Raw genomic sequence first — 20,951 nt, 5'->3', positions numbered from 1 at the left:
TAAAAAAAAAAGTTTTGCTGCAACCTGCTATCTCATCTAGTGTGTTTGCTCTCATGTCCAACATGACCGTCCCATTAAGAATACAGCTTCGCAGTTCAAAGAGACTGTGCAGAGACAGAGTTGCTACATAAGGCTTGCTCCACCGATCACCACCATCTTCAACATCTTCTTCAAATTTCAGCCACCTGAAATGTATGCACATATTTGTATTTCTCCTGGAAGACCAACAACGTGGCAAGCAATCCCATTCTTCCCTGTGGCTTCTGTATGGCATGAAACTGGAAACCCCATCAGCTCATTCCAGCTTTCATTTTCTCACACAACCCAACCATTGACAGTCACAACATTTTTGTCAGGCCTGTTAACCACACTCACTTGTTTTAGTTTTCACCCATTTTCTCTTTTGGTTTGAACAATGCCTGTCTACGCACAAGTTCTTGTGAACAAGTGTGGGATTGTGCCTTTTTATGCGATTTGCATATCTCTATCTCATCAGTATGTTAGGATTTGAAAACTGTCTGAAACACACCACATACCATGTTCAAGTCTCATAGGGTGCTAAGTCAGACACAAGAGCTAGGTAATACTAGTATGTGTAACTACAAGTCGATCTTGATTCTGCCTTACAGGCATTATGTAAATTGAACTTCTGCAAAAGCTAGCATGCAATAAGGTAATTAGAAGTACTGAATGCAGAAGAATCTAGTACAGCACCTATGCAGAAGGAAGCAACTTAACCAACATGAGCCAAAAATAATCATGGCATCCTGTAACGTTCATGCATGCAATTTGCAAAATACTAATGGAATACTACCTGAGAAGAACATATGTAAATATCCAATGTTCTTCATGACAATTAATATATCAGCAATAATACAGCAAAGTGATTTCTGAGATTGCAGATACTGTGCTCCAGGGCTGAACGCTTGTATATATAACTAAGCGCTTTTTACAACATTTGGCATGACCAGTCAACACAGCATCAGTAAGACTGAGGGTCTCTTGAGAACCATATCGATTCTTCCAGAGCTGGACAGCCAGAACAAACATTTTGATTTGCTGAGCATGAATTGAGTGAACAACTCCTCCAGTTCAGGAAAATTCTAACCTAGACCTGGTTTGCAATTCTTCTGAAATAAAACCACTAGAAGATAAGAGCTTGAACAGTCTACTTTTAGCATACCTAGCAGTTTCTTTCCATTCGTATTCTTCTCCATCCCTGAAGCACAGTTCATCCATTTCAGTGAAGAGATCATGGGGAATGTGTTCATCATCATCTTCAGTACCCAAGATAAATTGCACTCGTTGGGATGGTGTGTCTTGAAGAAAAGCAGAAATTGAACAATTAAAAGAATTCATACTTCTATTATGCAAGAAGCACCACATAACAGTTAAATCTCCTGCTTTCAGTTAGAAATATGCAGCACGATGTCTTCAAGAGAAGAGGAACAAAAGAAACATGGACGTTTCTTTAAAAGGAGCCTCCCTTTTAAAATTTTTCTTTGCTTCTGAAAACAAAACATCTAGAAATTTTAAGTTTACATAATGCAAAAGTAACATTAGTTCTTCTATATGTTAACAACATGAAAATAAACATCAACAGCAAAATTATTAAAAAAAAGTAAAAACTAATATACCAGAGAGCTAGAAACCTTGTTTTCGCTCCGAGAACAAAATGATACCATCATGACACAGACACTAATTAAAAAGGAGGGGGGCGGGGGGGGAAACAAACAAAAACCCACAGGTTGTCAGAAACAAGCAGCCTGACATATGTTGGTTGCCCTAGTAACAGTTCAAGATGCTAAATAGCTGAGCTGTCTTGCCTTCCCCCTCCGCCACACACAGCGGGTACCCAGGCACTCATATCATTAGAGTAGCAGATTTTTCAGTGGCCTGGTGCTACTTACATAGGAGGGAAAACACTATTAACTTTCTCATTGCACGGTTGGAGCACTGTACATAAATAAGCATCAGAAAGTAGAAACTACACACCTGAAATGTTGAGGAAATATTTTAACTTCTCAGAGCATAATGCCTAGTGGAACAGGCTCAGTAATAACTCTTAACAAAATTTAACTATCTTTACTGATTAAATATTAAGTAGTGGACTCCACTGCTATTAGCAAAGCTTAAAAAAACCACACCAATAAAAACACATGGGTTTAGAGGTATTTTTAACACTATACACAGATCTTGTTTCAACTCAAGGGAGAGCTTTCAGATTACAAGGGTTCAATAACAGCAATCACGTTAACTCAAGGAAGATTAGAGATGGAAAATCCAGGGTAAAACTCAATTTTTAAAATTTTACTTTGCTCACTGAAACATCACTCTCACAGCTGCTAGACCTGAACATACAACTGTATGCTTCCACCGCACAAGGAAGATCACCTTTTAAGTTTAGGCATAATATCTGAATTACTAATAAACTTCCTTCAGACCTGAATTTTGGTGTTCGTTTGGGGTTTTTTTGCCAATTATTGTTCTGGCATACATCGTAATCCAATAACATATTTCTGAAATGAGATCCTGAATACAAAAAGCATTTATTATCAGTTAAGATCTACAGCAGCTTATCTCTTTTCCAAAACCAGCATATCCTAAGAATCCTGCCATACCCTGTGTATTCGGGATAGAGAAGTAACCAGAAGACAGAACTGATTTTCTACCTATTTAACATTACTTGCTGCTTCAGAACCTGTACAGTAAGACACTACATCCATAAGACCAAATGATAATCATTTGTATTTGGGAGGGCAAGTTTTGAAAATGGATGAAACTAAGAACTGTAGGAGAATGGTGAAAGGAGACTTGTCAAAGCATTCCAATTTGAAAACACTCCCCCCCACCCCCCCCCCCAGGAAACTGGCCAGTGAACAGCACAGGGCTCATGCCTGAAGTGGAACATCGCACCATAACTTTCCCATTCATTACCATCTAGGACAGAAGTATATTAGAGGTCTCAAAGAAAAGCTGCTAAGAGTACTGCCAAATAATTTCATTTCAAAGAATGGTAAGACAAAGTTGTCGTCATATCTTGATGACAAAGGGCAGGCCAGGGGAGTGCTGTCTGATCCAAAACTAAAACTTAGAAGGCAGTACAATTCCTTTAGTAACAGACAGCAAGAAGGCTGAAGTAAATATTTTAATAAGTCAGTGATCAAATTACCATGGCAAATACTGCTTCACAGCTACATTCATACTTTCAAGAATCTTGAGTGACAGAGAAAGCATAATACAAGGCTACACAAACTGGAAAAAGGTATCTAATTTAAATAAAGAGATTTTTATGCTACAGGCGAGTATTACGAAGCTCTATTCTAACCTATTCAGTGCAGGCTGCTGAACACTCACGCAGACAGCTGGATGAGGTCCAACAACTTATGATTTAGATAAAACACGACCACAAAATCCTCACCCGACTGTACACAGAAAGACATTATTTACACTGAGAGTAAAAGAACAGCAGAAAAACCATTTAAGCACAGAGTAACTACTACAAGTTTATTTTCAAGACAAACAGAACTAGCACAACAGATTTCTTACCATATGATGGAGACTCTCGGCCATCCTCTCTGTCAGTTTCTTTTTCTTTTTTTCTTCTGTGATGCCTGTGCCCACGATGTCTGTGTCGCCGACGGCCTTGCTTTCCAAAAGGGACGTGAACTCCAATATACACCGCTCTGTGGCCTTTTTAAGAAAGTTAAAAAGGAAACAATTTTTAAAAAATTACCTCCTGCCCAAATCTAGTGTCGGTGTCAAAAAGGCAGAGTTTGACAAAAAAACACAAAAGCACTCTGCAAAACTACCTTTAGTGAACAAATACCACATTTCTTTTCTGTCCTTCCCTGATGCCAAGGAACTAGCGCTACACTCATTTCCCTGTTAAATTGGGCCATGTTCTCGTTCATTTTATGAACTCTGTTGTGAAACAAGTGACACAGAAACACAAGCTTGACCTGCAACACTGGAAGAAGCTACTTGATAAACACCAACGCAAGGCAGAGAAATCACATGATGATCCTCTTTTTTGAAGGGAATCGTATCAGGATAGTTGTTAAAATGGCAAGATGTAATCTCGTAGTTCAGTTCAGAAATTAACCATCAGTTATCAAGTCTGCAAGGAGCCTTCTCTGCTCAAATGAACTGCCAATATTTCTTCAAGTAGCATGTAACAAATCTAGGCGAACACAATACTCCACTACACCATTAACATAAGCATCAGTTTAGGAGCATAAAAGGAACTTGTTTTGGGAAACATGCCAAAATGTCAAATAACTTAAAGAGAAGGTTGGGATTTTTTTCCTATTCTAGAATTTTTAAATAAATTCAGGTAGCGCATCCTCAAATTAATATATACTCCACTCCTCTAAAATATGTACGCCAAACATTTTTTTTTTCTTTGTCCTTTCACATTACGGCAATACTAGCATCAACAACTTGGCAAAAGAAATCCATCAACAGACTGTCACGAACACATTACTACCATGTCTCCTGTAATGGAGACAGCATATACAATAATATTTTCTTTTTCAACAGAGTCAGGAAGAAACACCTTAACTATAAGCCTGGAGGTTAACACTAAATACTCTTCTACTGTATGAAACTGTTATTACAGAAGACTGACATTAACAAAAGGAAAAGGAAGTGGTTTTCCAGCTCTGAGAGATGCAAATTTACAGAAGACAAACAAGCCCTAGGACTTGTGACTGTACACATACATGCATGTATATGAGTGTATAGCATGTGCACACACACACACTCAAGATTACAGACATTAAAAAATTCTGGTGATTACAGAGTTTTAAAGAAAATGTGGTAGAACGTCAAATTTGAAGAACTTGTAAGCCCAAAACTTTCATAAAGCAGTACTTTTTACAGTGCTACATAAGCAAAAAGACCAAGCGAAAATCAGTGATAATGCATTAATAAGTTCAACATTTAATTAAATTGGTCACGATTCCTTTCCAAGTTACAAGACCTGATTCTTGACATACTAGTTTTAATTAGAATCAACTATGACCAGATCTGAAATTTAGCATATTAAAAGCTATTTGCTTCCATGTAAGAGTGGAAAACAGATTAATTTGTTGAAGCATTCGTCAGTCCCATTTAGAGAAAGATGCACTTTTTTGTGAGCTTCTTCCAACAAGAACACACTCAGCCCTTGCCAGGCAGCCTGGACTCCACAACTACTATGCACTATGAAATTCCCAGAGAAATTAATGCAAATGTGGCACCTAAACATAAATTAATGCATTTGATATATGAGTAGGTGGCCCCTAACGTTATTGATACCTTTGTAATACAATAGCCTTATGTATAGGGGAAGCAAAAGTACTCAGTTGAAAAATAGTTGCATTACTCACCAAACCACACTCAAAGCTGCCTAGTCAACCAACTGACCCACCACTCACTGTCATCATCCCCGTTAGGATTTTTTGTATTATTTTATATATTCAATTAGCAAGTATTAAACTATACTTATATATAAACAGTTCTATTTGTTGTCAGCGATTGATTTTATGAAGGAACTATTTTTTCCTCAAAGAAACTCAAACATATTTCTAGCAGAAGTGCATTTTGTTTAATATCAGTAAGACTGTTTTAAGCATGTGCTTTAATCATTGCACAAAAAAACTTGCAGGCGATTACTTTCTAGAAAATTTCAGGAATCGAGATTTTACTTCCTGAAAAATAAGGATGACTTCCACATTTTGATCTCTTACTTTTCCCATAAATGAAGACAAAAAAAGCCACACTGTTTTCTATACCAAAGAACAAACCAAAATCCCATACAATTTTTTTCAAGAGCCTCAATCTTAAACAATTCATCCTGCTATTGCAAAAATTAGCATTTGTAACAGTGTGGTTTCTATAGCCAAAGACCACATTGCTGCATGGTGGAACAGGGAAACAAGAAGTCCACCTCCTTTTACAAAACTGCAGTCTGAAAATTTTTCAGTAGAAAAGTTTGGAGGAGAGCAGGTACGTTGCAGAGGGGCAGCTAAAAGCTAGGGAAAACCTAGCTGAAGTAAGCAACAAACAGAAGGTGTTTTTAAACACCCTGTAACCACAGCAAATCACTTTTCCTACCCAAAATGCACTGAACTCTCAGCTATCACTACATCCAGGTGCCTCAGATGTTTCAAGGCACACCAAGCAGACACTCGCTGCTCAACTGAGTCCTCCACCTGGGCAGCCAGCCCACAACCTACATTTAGCATTACTTTCTACTCCAGAAGGAAACTTTGAAGTGCCTTCTCACTACCCCAGCAGACTGGGCTATCACAAAGCCGTGGGAACAGGCAGCAGTGGGTTATCCTGCCCTTCAGCCCACGCTGCCCAGAAGCGGCTGCTGTGTGAAAGGAGACTTCCTCACACGGGGGCGAATGTGAAACAAGAACACCTTCCCCCAGTCACTCCTCTGTATGCCAAGAGATCAGACTGCTACACCTGCAGCTCTATTTTGGGGCAAATGTGAAACACTTAAGAGCAAGATGATTTTCAGTGATTATTAAGTAACATGCGTTGCAATCCAATGTCATTCTATCAGATTAATTTCAAGAAAAAAAACCTTGATGTTGAAAAACAGCCTCAATAATTTTTGTTTTCCCAGAGCAAGCATGGGGGGTGGCAGTACAACAAACTAACCAAGGAAAGTTCAGCTATTGCAAACACCACCTTATGAGTGCACCAGCCTGTTCCTTGAAAAAGGAGAGGGGTTTTTTGTTTGTTTGGTGGGGTTTTTTTTTTTTGTATCACAGACATTCATAAACAAAGACATCTCCTCTACCACCTAGGAAATCCAAAACTACTATTGTTGTGTACACTGTCATGGTTACCCAAAAGCATGTTCAGGTATATTGAACTCCAAAAGGCAGGGCAAAACTGCATAACAACAGCTGGACAAGCTTAACTTTAGTTCTAACTCCACAAAGCAGAGCACTTGGAAGTCCTCTAAATACAAGGACAGCTGTATTGAGTAGGTCTGTGCTCCCTTAAGTTTAAGTACTCTTGTCTGAATAATGAATGGTTGCAGATAAAGATTTACTTACAAACACAAAAAGGAAAAAAATGAAATAAAAGCACAGGGGTATTTTTTCTTCATTCCCAATGAACAGGGCAAAACAACTTGTAGTTGCTTCACCTTGGCCAAAAACAAAGCCAGAAAGGCAAGTAGTATAATAGCAATGGAGAAAAAGTTAACTCTAAAAAGGCTGGAATTAATATTATTAGCATCAGTATCATTTTGAAAATGACCACAACCTTTTACTTGAATATTGTTTTTAAAAGCTTGAAAGGTACAATTACATGACCTTCAAAGCTGTATCCAAACAAACATCTGTACCACACTTGAGCAAAGCTTGTTACAGAATTACTTTAAACCAATGATCAATAGAATTAGTAGACTGCTGGACACTAAATTTAGTAACACAAAGCTCAAGAGATAATTGTTCATTTTAATCTAACATGACTTTATCCAAGCTTAGCTGTTCAAATCCATCAAGAGTATTTATTACACAAGGTCCTTATCAGTACAAAACAAATTTAAATATCAGGAGCTTGCTACATGTCTCCATCACATGGTTGGTCTTATTTGAAAAGCCAGTTTATATCAAGTCCTATAAAACCGACAATACAGAAAATGCTCTTTTTAAGTTCCTCGATTTCTACCCAAAGCTCCTACACAACGACTTCTAAAGTCTGAAAGAGATCAAAAACATGTGTACAAAAATGCTCTCATGTGGCAACCCTGTTAAGTCCAATTCCACACAGAACTTTTTTTTTTCTACTCATCATTTTGTTACTTAGATGTCTTTCAGGATTCATACAAAGAAGGACATTCTTCCCCGTGTTAACAAGAGAAAGCAAAGAAAGCCATGTTAATATCTATGAATTCTCAAATCCTGTTGCTTTGAAATCTGAATGGCAGAGATCATACATTAATTACAGTTCTAAAAGACATCTGGAGGTGGACTATCTGGTCCAATCTTGCTCAAAGGATAGCCAACTTCAAAGCTGAAGCCATCTTTCTGATCAGGTTGGTCAGGATGTCACCCAGCCAAGCTCTGAGTATCTGTAAGGACAGATAATCTACAGCTTCTCCAGGCAACCTACTCCAACATATAATATGCTGCATGAAAAAGATTTCCGAATATCCAATCAGCACTTCCAATACTGCATCTTGCATGTGGTCCCCCCTCGCCCCTTCACTATGCACCCAACAAACGTCTGACTCCACCTTCTTGGCAAGTTCCCCCAACATTCTACTGAAGGCACAGACTCCATGACAATTACTACTTTTCCAAAAATCTTCACATAATAATCTGAGGACACATCACTTTTTACACACATACATTTTATTTACACACTAAATCCTTTATTTAATCAAATAATGTCATAATCAATCTTGTCCCAGCATGGAAAAAATGGAGGATCTACAGGAGAGATTCTAATCTGTTCCTTCAGACCATAAAATCTGAAAAGCAGCAGCTGCTTGATTTCTTTAACTCACATCACCAAAAACACGCTACCCTAATAGGAAGCATTTGAAATCTATCTTTATCTGATGCCTTGACATTAGTTCCCCTTACATCACAGAAAGTACTTACATGCACAAAAATAAGCTCAACGCAATTTATTAGTACACCTTATAACTCTTCTGCCACAGCCCTGCTCCAAAGGTAGAAGCACACAAATGGGAATAATAATCTTAGGTGGATGGAAGAAGTGAAGAGTGAGAACAAGAAGTATCTTTTCATGCCCCAAAAAAAACTTACAGCCCAAAGGTCTTCTCCAAATATTCTCTGTTCTGGTGAAGCTTAGGGAACAAGTAGAATTCCTAGTTTACACACACATCCCCCTTTTGTGTAAAGTTGATTTATTTATAATAAAAATTCTGAAAATTCGCTCAAGTCAGTAGTACACTGAAAATACTGCTACTATGTCAATTCTTTGATGTTCTGATTACAAGTAATGCCACATTTCTGAAGTATGCAAATAAATGTACAATTTAGTCCTTAGTGTGAGACAGAAACTAAGTATTTCAAAATAAACTGCATTATTTTAACTTTTTTTTATAAACTTCTGTCACATGAAACATTCCCAAGAAAGTGTCAAAATATTTTCTAAAGAATTAATGAAGTAAAATTAAATATAAAGTATTTTAATATAATATTGGCCTCCCATGCATGACGTGACCATAAAAAAAGCCCTATTACCACCAAGGATTTTTTTTTTTTCTGTGCTTTGACAAAATAATTATTTGACAAAAATTACCTTTTGCTTTCAGAATAAAGCATTTGAAATAAGATTTTCTAACCAAATCTGTACAAAGGAGTAAAGAAAATTCATTTACAGGACAGTTACATGCCATAGCTGGAGCCCAAAGAGTCTCCACAGTACAGCATATTTTAGAATCTGTTAAACCTCCTGCACTGCAGTCTGAAATCTCCTGTTGCTCCTGGTAATTAAGCATATCTGAGAATATGCTCTTTATACTAAAATACTTGGACAGATAAAACTGAGAAGCGTAATCCAAAGATCTAGTATGTAGAGCATATGGTAAAGCAGCTCAGTAGGAGTGTTTTCTCACTACACAATGAAAGCATCATATTTTGTTGACTGGTAGAAGCAGTAAATGCCAGATTTCTCATTACACACGAGTGATTTTTTTTCTGTTTTAAAGCCAAATAGGACTTGGTAGTGGCGGTCATAAAAAAAAAATGCACTGAATACTCCCATCTGACACAATCAACAACATTCAAGAAGGCGTTATCAGTAATGACACTAGACGTGCAGGTAGTGACACCGATAGGAAAAGCTCAGTGCCAGCTGCCAGAGCTGCACGGGGATCCTGGCACAGCAGGTCCACCCCAGGTCTCTGTGGCCCACCGCCAGCATCCACCGCCCTTGGCAGGCAGAGGAGCCAGCACCGGTACCTGCGGGAGCGGTGGCTGGCTGCTGCCCTTGCATTGCACAGCCGAGTCAGACCAACTCGCTCGAGGTTCTTGGTCCCACCTGCCTCCGCAGCAGAGCTCAGAAAAAGACACACACATACCTACGGTAGTTTCACAGTTGTTTCTGTTGGGAGGGGAGAAAACCTAGAAACACGCAAATCAAGCAAAAGTCCCATTATGATCAAAGACTGGCCCTTCACCCATTATAAAGAAAGTGATGCTCTCAGCCCTTAGTGGATGCCATACCCTGTAAGGACACAAGGCCTCCACATTCGTAACACTGCCCTTGTGAAGTATTTCAAAAGAAACATTTGCAAAGATTTTCCCACTTCATCCATGGGCCACAAAAACATTCTCATTACACGTTTGACTACACTGCTTTCAGGTGCAACTGCTGCACACAGCTTTAAAGGGATCAGCTTGCCCCCAAACGCGTCTATTTCCTGATATTTTAAGATATGAAGAATATTACAGAGAGAATCTTGCCTCCTGTAGGAGTTACCCTTTCTAAGCAAAAAGCTCAAACTTTCTTTATAAAATCACAAATAAAAAAAAGTCTCATACTTTAAAAGCTTTAATGGCTGTGAAACATTAGCTTTCAGTGAACTGCAAATGGAGAAGTCATCCACTCAGACTTCCAACATCCATCAAGTCACAGGTTTAGCCAATTTTGGAACAACTGATTTTAAAGGGATTAAAAATAGTAAGATAAATATTATGAAAAGCTGTCAAGAAACAACAGGCTGCAGAATCAAGTACAGTCTCCTATTTCTTCTGCCTAATCAAAAATTTTAAATTTGAGCAATCTGGGGCCAGCAAGTTCAGTGAAAGTTTTATGTTTCAATTGATGCTGTTTGGCAAAACTTTCATTTTATGGCCGTGCTACTCGAATAACAATTTTACGTATGTTTGAGATTACAAACTGCAGCTAGTTACCTTTCTGTAACATTTCTGATGCAGTCAGAACAGAAACATTACATAACGTTCTCTGAGATAAAAGAGGTGTAAAAAATTTAAAAACTGTTAGGATGCAGTTTGTGTCAAACTTATTAAAAATCATTGCTTCCATCTTAGTCTATTTTACAATAAATATTTATTTTACATGTTTACGTAAAAGGCATTTGTTTTGAATGGCATCCATTTTAAAAACAACTCTGTTTTAAGAAGAAGTGCTAAAATTAGCATGGACATTTCCAAAAATGAATTTTAAACAAGTATAAGCAAAGTTATTGTCTGCTGCAGATGTTCTCATGAACTGATTCAAGTTTAAACGCTGATGCACGCTGAAAAAAACATTGCTACATGATAGTCAATGTGATAGAACAATTTCGTCTGTTTTGAAGGTGACTATTAGATAATCTAGCCCTACTTGTTAGAAACTGCAACAACTCAAGGGTATTCATATACACCACTGTCTTCTACCTCCACAGAAAAAGTACCATATTGATAAACCTTACACTTTGCTGCACTACATTCTTCAAAGATTATTTTCACATAAGCTTCAGTATTTATATAAAGATCTTCTACTCTAAACTGGCTACATAAGAAAGGAAGCATAGCTAAAATTAATTTTATTTTTCCCTACACATTTATCCCAGTTCCCGTGAAGGAATCACTGAAATTACTGAAGTCTAAATCTCCCATAAAGCAACACTTAGTCATAATACAGATCTAAGTTATTACAAAAGCTGTCTTCTCCGAGAATGTTTTCCTTAAAGTAGACTAGAGTATCATACAGATTTATACATCATACATACACCACATTTTTTAAACAAAAATAAAATCAAAATAGTAATACTGGTTTTATTCTAATGAATTACTTACAATGTATGTAAAAATGCTGACTTAGTTTCAGTATGAATACTACCACTCAGTCCCAACTGAGTCAGGAAGATTGTAAAAGTTGGGTAACATCATCTTTAGCAAGATGAAACATCCTGTCAGCAGCTATTCGTAAACAGAAGGGTTGATGGGTGCTCAGATGGGTTCCTTAGCTGGTGAGACCATTCAACAAATAAAAAATTAACACCTGTCTCAAGGACACTCATTAGGAAGATGTAATTGTAGAGTAACGAGTCATTTCCCTCAAAGGTGAGGACAACAGTGATATCAAAACTGCTAAAAAAATATTTTTTTTTCATTTATACAATTGTTATCTAGCTAAAGAATATGAATTTTGGGGTGGACTAGTCTATGCTTCTTTTTACACTCAGCTCTGGTTAGGTCACCATCAAGAAATCTCATAATGTAAAAAAAAGAAAGTCAGTCTTTTGTCTCAACTTAGTACTAAGCTCCACTTGCCAGGAGCTTACAGTATGTCTTTCCAGAAATTTGCATGTAACTTAACATGCAAGTAAAAATTTCAGAATTTATAGTAACATGTATACTCAGTATACTTCATATACTTACTATATTTGTATAGCAATTTTTAATATTGCAATACTGTGTTTGGAAGAATCAGAAACAACTTCCAAAAATAACGTAGAAATCAGCAATACCCCCCTGCCTCCAAAAACAACAACACATCAACACTGAAAATTATGTCTAGTCTCTTCAGGTGCCCTATTGAGTTTTACATCTACACAACCAGGTTGCCAACTTTCCCTCTCAAAAGGCAGTCTAAAACAGTTTTGATAGTGTTTGTTAAGGATTTACCTTCGTGATGGACACCACAAATAATAAAATAAAATAATCTGAGGGCAATTATTCTTTCTACATAGGAATCTGAATATTGCATAAATGAACAGAACAAGAAGTCTTGAGGAACTTGCCTGTAGACTCTAATACAGGATTCCCATAGTAACAGATATTGTAACTAAATTTTCAATATGTGTGACAAAGGTGTAGCAATACAGCCTAATTCCAAAATTCACTTCATCAAGATTGCGTTAAAAAAAAAAATCTTACTAGGAAAACACCTCAGTTTTTGTGACTTTGAGAAGCACTGATGACAGCTAACATTTCTAAATTATAAGGACAAAATATCCCGCACTAACAAAAGTGGTGCAAGTGAACATTCTCTTGATGTTGCATATGATTCAGAGTACGTTTCATATACGTGACCAGCTGTACTGTGTCTGAAGAGACATGGTTTTGCTTCCTCTCAGTTCAACTCAAACTAAGGAGCAGGAACAATCTTTCCAGTTCAGGGATATCACTACAGGATGGATGAAAGTTGCTCTGCAAGAATCATTAATGAGCATCCTAAATTATTTTTTGTTTCAGCCGCAGTTACATATCCCATTTTTCTACTTTTTGACCACATAAAAAGATAGAGCTTAGCATGATAAACAGCATTCAAAATTATTTTCTGTTAAACACACTTTTTTTTCTAGACCATTAAGGGGTCTCTTCAAGGTTCAAGCATGCATGCTGTAGCTTCAGAAGGGTAAGAAACTTGTTCCGTACTGCCTAAATTAGCATAGCCATTCACAGAACATGAAAATGTAAATACTACGCACAATCTTAAAATACCAGCAACTATGAAGTCCTGTTCCATTACCTGTATTTACCTGCTCCTGTACAACTTTTTTATTTTACAGAACTATTCATGGGTTTTGATCAGCTGCAATTTGGATGCATCTAAAAAGGCAGAATAATAGTAAACCTGTCACCTGAAAAAAACCTTAGCAGGACATTCTACTACAAGTTCCCATATAAGTTCTCTTAGTTTCCCAGATCCCTTTCATAATACTGAAACAATTTCTAACTACTCATAACACGATAAACTGCAAAACACTCGTACAGCAAGTTTTCTACTTTGATATAGAATATTCACTTCTAGAGGTGGAAAAACTGCACAACTGTTCAATGACCTGTCCTTATCAACTAAGATTAACTGAAAAGCACAGCTGTTTTCTTAAAGGGAAAATAAGGCTCTAAACCATCAAGGTAGCAGAGATAATAGGGTCACTTGAAATGTAAACACTACTTACACCTGGCCACACGACAGTGTGAGAGTACAGTAGCTATTAAATGTTGAAAGCTGCTTCTTGGATTTAAGCCACGGAAAACTTGTCTACTGAGACACACACTCTTGACCTCAGATTGTTTCTGGAACAAGACTTCTGTTATGTGTAAACTCCTTATCTCTGCTACACCTGTAACTGCTAAGAGTAACAGAATAGATCCTTTTTCCCTTAAGCTGTACCTAGTAAAGGTATCCCCGAATCAAGGTGAAAATCAACTACACATTTAAAAAGGTAAGTCCTGGTAATATCAAGCCAAACATACAAACTCAGGTTTAAGAAAGCTTTCCTTTAACATGGTTCTTAGCAGAAATCACCTTTTACAAGACAGCATGAAATACCTCTGCCACTACCTTACTTCCACCTCCTGCCTTACTTTGTTACTACTCTTACTCATTGCAGCTCAGAGAGAGCCTGGCATCAAGTTAAGAACATCGGGTACTCTTAAACAGGTTATTTTAAGGTGTTATTCCCCGTTCTAGCTCTTCTGTAAACTGACATTTGTTATTTCAAAGCAAGGCCTTACAGCTTCAGTAAGAAAGCAGCACCTTTATTTAGTACACACACTGTCTGCCCACAATTGCAGTTTACCATCTCTACCCATTTCTCATTTACAGGAATAGAGTTACGAAACAAGTAGCCTGTGCCTAACCTTTCTAACCTAAACACTGTCACTCCAGATACATACCACACTTTCCCTGCCACCACAAACACAACGCAGAGCTTGGGAAGCCCTAACTCTTTTAAGAACTGTTATCCACTTCAGCATCTCACCCTGTTTCCATTAATATTTCATCACAACATTTCCAGAAAATGGAAGTATGCAATACTGACGATACCAACAAAACTTTGCTTTAGTATTAGTAACAAAATCATGCCTTCTACAGCATCAAATCCATCAACTTTCGTTTGTACAGGCTTTAAAGCAGTTAAGTGTCACCTGTCCATGCTGGTTTTTAAAGGTTTGGTGTTTCACATCATAACTGAACTGCATTAACTGCTTGCTGCCTCTCCTCAAAAATGAGTCAACACATACTTCTGGAAAAGTTCCAAGTTCCTAGAACTCTTTTCCAAGTCACCACAAAAACAAGCTGGAAGACTGGACTGAAACAGTTTTCAGGTCTTAAAACACTTAAAATACCCAATGCTTAACTATAGGTCTTCCTAAGCCACAAGAAAACATTCGTAAGTCAGTAATGAAAAATAATACTATCCAGAGGTTTTTTACTGCTTGCAGCCAACAATTCCATTTCTCCCCTTGCATGACTTTAATACCAGAATTAAAAACAAAACCCCAAAATCCCACATACCTACTTTAATCATAGTAGCCTAAAAATAATGCTCTCATAAACAGAGCTGTAAGTTCAAATAAACTTATCCTCTAAGACATTCCGTATCTAAAGGATCTCTTTTGTGAATCTCAGATTAGATAACTATGAGTCATACACAACTGTAATTACATACCTTTCTCTTTTGTACAGGCGAGTAAAAACTTCTCTTTCTTTCTTTGGACCAGTTTCCACTGATAAAAGTTAAAATACATGCCATCCCTCCCTTTCCCCATTCTATCATTTGAGGGAGGGAAAGCACCAATTGTCTTACACATATGTAAGATACTACAAAATATATGTAATCATCAAAAATAATTCCTACTTGAATATGAAAACGTGTGCCTATATGAAGCTTCAGAAATGTGATAATCATACTGGAATACATCTTTCATGTCAGATACTTCTTAGTTATTTGTTTAACCTCTGTATAGCCAGCCCTCTTTCACACTGAGACACTTAACACGGGATCACTCCAAAGCGTGTGAAAGGCAGCCAAAGGACAGGTAAGGTGCATGGCTAAGAGCAAGGTGAGGACAGTGAGATCTCCTCCTTCCAACAACTGTTATTTGACTCAATTGCTCATGAAACTAAAAGGCTGTTTCACCTTCATTTAGTCCTCTGGCCACGGGTAAGGCTGGGATATCTTCCACCATCAGCAATGCAAGTGCTTGAATTGCCTCAAGCGGCCTGAACCCCCTCCCAGCATCTTGTGTAAGCAGTGGAGGACTGGCTGAAGCACTCGGAAAAACATGCTATGAAAGACTGGGGAAGTGAAATCGCTGCATGTTCCCATGTCATTCTTCTCATGTCATTCTCCGTGGCTGAGGCCTTACAGCTGTTCACAACCCCAGCTGCACTGCACACCACTCCAGCTGAATGCCTGCTTCCCCTTAACCCCCTGCCTCCCTGCAAAACACACACATGCATTTTCTGGGTCATCTCTCAGAGGAAAGCAAGAGAAGGAAATGGAAGAGGAGACAGCTTAAATCTGCACTGAAGATTTAACTGCAGAAACAGACACGACTGGTTTCACCACAGCTCAACCTTATCTAAACTGGGTTGTTGCAGCCTCCACTGCTGCACCTCTCAGCCTCATATTCACACTTCCCTTCCCCGGTCAACACTGGCACACATCCATCTGCATGGCAAATTGGTTTGGGGCGCTCAGCCGCTGAGAATTTTTTTAATTATTTTCCTTTGGCAGGACTGTTACATTTTCTGCTGCTTAACATACCTAACCATGCTTATGGTACGGTCACACAAGACTGTCAGTACAAGATGGAAAATAGTAACAGACTGAAAGGAACAGAGCAAGAGTACGACTACAACAGCAACAAACAACTTTAATCACTTTAATCTGTCTCGTTAGGCCACAGTATAAGAAAATGTGACAACAACCTAAAATCAACATTTCTCAGCTAGAAACTGCTGCGATAATGGCTCTCCGATGTTCTGAACCAGTAACACTCAGTACTGTCAGGAAACATTGCTTGGTGAATCTATGGATATTTTTCTAGCATTTTGCAGATGTTAATTAAGCTTCAGAGCATTCTATGTGAAAGGTGAATAAATAAGATTTTAACACTGAATCTCCCTAGCTTTTCCCTCTGGCTTTGCTAAATAGCATCCATTAATCTTCATCCCCATCTACTTCGTTTTTTGAGTCACTAAAATTGTTTCTTCAATGAAGTATCCAATTTTGCATTTTGCTACATGAAAATGCCATTTTTCTTGCTAAATGCAGGATCCTGAAACAAATAATGAAGACTAACAGGATTCCGTAATGCTTAACTGACTGCAGAATGTACAGTTTACCATGAAACGAGAAGCACTGTTACCTGTTCAGACTCTCAGTATTTAAAATGCACGAACGCACTCACAAGGACAATGAACTTTCCCGCGTTTTGATTCTGTAGAACTTTACATTACGTGTGCTTGGAAATTTCTTACTGACAGCAATCAGTTTGTAAAACATACAATCTCAGAAGCAAGCTTTCCTTGGAAATCTTCATGATTTTTATTTTTTGAGAGTTTTTAATATTTTTTTTTCTGTAACAGATTTGAGTAACAGTGGGTATTAGCATGCAGAGAGACAAAAAACTGGGCAGGTCATCTGCTGTTCACTGGGCTTATTCCTAGAATTTCATGATGGTCATGAAATTCTGATTCCTTTTAGTGATACTGGTTGCATTTGAAAGAAAATTGATCTTTTATCCCAAGGCAAAAAAATGCATGTTAAGCAACAGAAAACCACCACAAACTTACTCTCTAGTTCTTCTTTCTCAAAGTTTGTATTGATAGTAGAGCTGATTTTGCCCATATCCACAACAGCTTCTTCATCATGACCCTGAAGAAACAAGATGCCAGTTAATTAAAACTAAATAAACTGATTTTTTCTAAATTCCTAAATATATTCTACAGTTATGAAGTTGTTTCTCAAAGTTTTGTAAAACACCACACTTACACCTCTTAGAAACTGAGAAAGAAAATGTCACTGAAAATCTACCCACGCAATTCTTAAGAAAACATTACCCTGTATTGAAGGAAAAACAGAGTAAACAGATAAGCTAAATAACATGCAATTTCCTTTTGTGATGTTTTTAATTTCATCATATCAAGTATCAAATTCGACATATTTCAGCAGTGCAATATTCTTTTTGTTTTACATTCAATAGCAATTAATGAACTTCAATAAAATAACTGGCAAATATTAAAAAAGTTACATAAGTTAACACTCAGGTTCTCAAACCCATTTGCTCAGGGGACAAACCCTGTGTGACAATTTCCAGCGCAGGTAAGCAGCTTTTGTGAACCAAATGTTACACAAAAGGAGTGGCAAAAGAGTTAAGTTACACAGCTTGGGGGTCCCTCCTAGAATAACAGTCAAAATAATGGTTTCACTCAGCTTTCAACAGGCAGCTTATTAACCTCATCCCTATCTAATTAACATTAGGAAACAGCAGTTGCAAGACTATCTTTTCAGATCCCATTACTACTGAAACCATGCCACTCATAACACAAAAGCATGGTATTTGAAATAGATGCAGGCTCAAGATTGAGGCTTATCTTTGAATGTGACCCCTAATCACATTTGTCACATCACTAAAGCAGACCTTTAAACACTGCCTTTTGCTCCATCTTGACTAAAATAAACCTTAAAGTAACTGTGCAGTAGGAAACTCGGAATCTCATCTCAGACATCACACCGAACCAACATTAAAGTTGCCTTTCTCCAAGTGTTTGCTTTCCTTAAAATACAGTCCACTTATAACAGCTCACAAATGACGGCCTCCTGGCAGAACTCTTCTCCAAAAGAACTGCTGCCTACCATAGGAGTAAGGCTTTGTGTTACATCTAACTATGTATCATGGCAAGCTAACGGCTGAATACTGTCCCTGCTCTTTCTGCTCCCTTGGGCACACACTTTTTTCCTTGTCAGATCTATCAATCATGAAGTCAAATACAAAGAGCTGAAGCAGTGCATTTTATGTTTTTAACAACTTAGCCTTCCCACTGGATCAGTTCACTAACATGACTTTTCTCGTGGCTGTACGACAGCCAGATATACCACAAATACCTGTTTGATCAACGTAAATGCACCAGTGGGCTGCTGCCAGAAGTGATCACCGTGGGATCTGTGATAACGGTTTCATAAAGAGAAAACAGAAGCCTGAACCAGGAATCTTATAGAGACTGGATACCCTAACAGTGTTGACATTCACCTTAACTTTGATCTTAGAATTAAATCAATAGTGCAATGCTTCTATATATAGAACAGATTTGTCATCTCATGGAGAAGCAACAAGGATGAAAAACAACAAACCTGTGTAACAGCTACAAGCTAAAACACTGTTAGCAACCCCTACCAAATAAAAAAATTTTTTGGAACACATAGCTCCTTAGTCTTAATAAAAGATCTCTCATAGTATATTGTGTGCTTGTACACACACACACAAAAAAAAGAGTCCAGATCTTTGTTAACTATTGAGGGAAGTAGATTAAAGAATATGAAGATGGCAAACGGCACATATAGGAAAAAAGGGCTTTTTTCAGATTAGGTTTAAAAAAAGTTAACAGTTAGTTATAAAAAATAAAAAGCAGCTGGCACTGTGTAAATAAATAAGCAAGATACAAAAAAAACCTGGCACATAGCAGCATAAACCTCTGAAAACTAAGAAATGATCGATTCTGAGCTGTGTCCCCAAGAATGGAGTTTTCAAGGCAGGCTTACACAGTAACATAACTTTGTTGTCACTACTGCATTACAAAAGCAGAGTTTTGCAGGCATGGTAGAAAACCCAAAATTCCTGCACACTCCAGACAGCCACAATTTAAAAATTCAGGTGGTTAAACTGAAGTTGTGCCTGATGGCAGATCTGTGAAAATGTTACAAGGACCTATTAAAAAAGAAGAATCAAGAAATGTAGACAGCATCGTGGTAATAAGATGGGACACACACACACCCCACGACGGGACAGGGGGAAATAGTACATTCCTGTCTCCTACACACCAAAATGAAATTATAGAGATGTCTAGAAGATGCCTTCATCATGTAATCGACCTCTGTCATCTCACTGATAACCGTTCTGGAGGCAGGGGGGGAAATAACAGTTGCAAAGTGAGTCTTGGCTCTTACCTTTAGTGAAGATAGATCTTCCAACACAACTTGGGGAAAAAAAACATTGAACGTGCATCAACCCAGTATCAAAAAGAGGTCTCCAAGCAGCAGCATTAAAAAGCTTTTAAGTTAACAATCTTTTGAGGCACCAAATAAGTACAGCAAAACATTTAACTGCATTGGTAAGGCTGTACCACTAGCAAGGCCTCGAGCATATCTACCTTCCAATTCATCTCAGGGACACAATCAAAATGATAGGACTGTAGTACACTCCAGCTCACAGAAACAGACACACACACAAATCCTTCATGTCACTAGAAAACTCAAAATAGACGGAAACAGAAAATCCTCTAAATTATCCTGAGTGTCTTATAATATGAAAGAGAAAAAACCCTAACATTAGGAAGAGTGCTATCAAAACCTCTTCCACAATAAGCTTCATTGTTACAGCCGCAGACTGCTCAAGTGCCCTGCACCTAACTCTCCCTGCCCCCTAAAGTTCTTCTAGGACACTTGGAAGCTTCCCAGACACATAGGTTTTGAATAACAAGGGAAGACAACGTTTTTCTCCAGATTATACAAACTACTGCGTACTGGTAGAAAATTACATACACACTGTGGAAAATACACATGCGAGAAAAGATTTTTATCTCCCAATAACATTTTGAACTTGCTGTATGCCTCATACTGTGTTATTAATATTTATCACCCTTTGCTGTAGTAACAGAGATACTTTGCCAACCTTATACATACAGAAGCAGCTTTCAAAACCACATCATGTGAAAGTAACATGTTTTTTGAGATTAGATTACAGAGAGGCATGCATGCCCTTGCAAACCATTCTATCCCTATCTCAAACTACTCGACATATGCAAAGACTCTTCCAAGAATAAACCATTAGCAACCACAAATATCATACATGAAGAAAGCATATCCTTTACAGCCTTTGTTTAGAAAAAACACAAAGCATCAGTCTAACATAACCCTTTGTGATGCCAGCAAATCCCACGATGAAATAATTTTGCCTTAGGTCAGGCAATATTCAAATACACTACAAAACTAATTCCAA

The 20,951-nt window shown here is 37.8% G+C and overlaps 1 protein-coding gene across 4 annotated transcripts in view; it reads right to left on the bottom strand.

Annotated features, from left to right (window-relative positions):
* The window catches only part of SLC4A7 (solute carrier family 4 member 7), a 97,625-nt gene that overhangs the window by 44,311 nt on the left and 32,363 nt on the right, over positions 1-20,951 (bottom strand). For 3 of the 4 annotated variants that reach the window (XM_080385809.1, XM_080385805.1, XM_080385806.1), the window contains exons 2-5: positions 17,530-17,611; positions 3,550-3,693; positions 1,184-1,319; positions 25-185 (exon numbers count right to left, since the gene is read on the bottom strand). In XM_080385809.1, the coding sequence (XP_080241935.1) occupies positions 25-185; positions 1,184-1,319; positions 3,550-3,693; positions 17,530-17,611 (523 nt within the window). Of the gene's footprint in view, positions 1-24; positions 186-1,183; positions 1,320-3,549; positions 3,694-3,812; positions 4,573-17,529; positions 17,612-20,951 lie in introns of those variants that run through there. The other variant, XM_080385807.1, reaches the window with a different exon arrangement.

This window comes from Falco punctatus (assembly GCF_963210335.1).
Source record: "Falco punctatus genome assembly, chromosome: 4".
In the NCBI taxonomy this organism is placed as follows: domain Eukaryota; kingdom Metazoa; phylum Chordata; class Aves; order Falconiformes; family Falconidae; genus Falco; species Falco punctatus.
The sequence above is the reverse complement of the archived record's forward strand: the minus strand, read 5'-3'. Positions and strand labels throughout refer to the sequence as shown.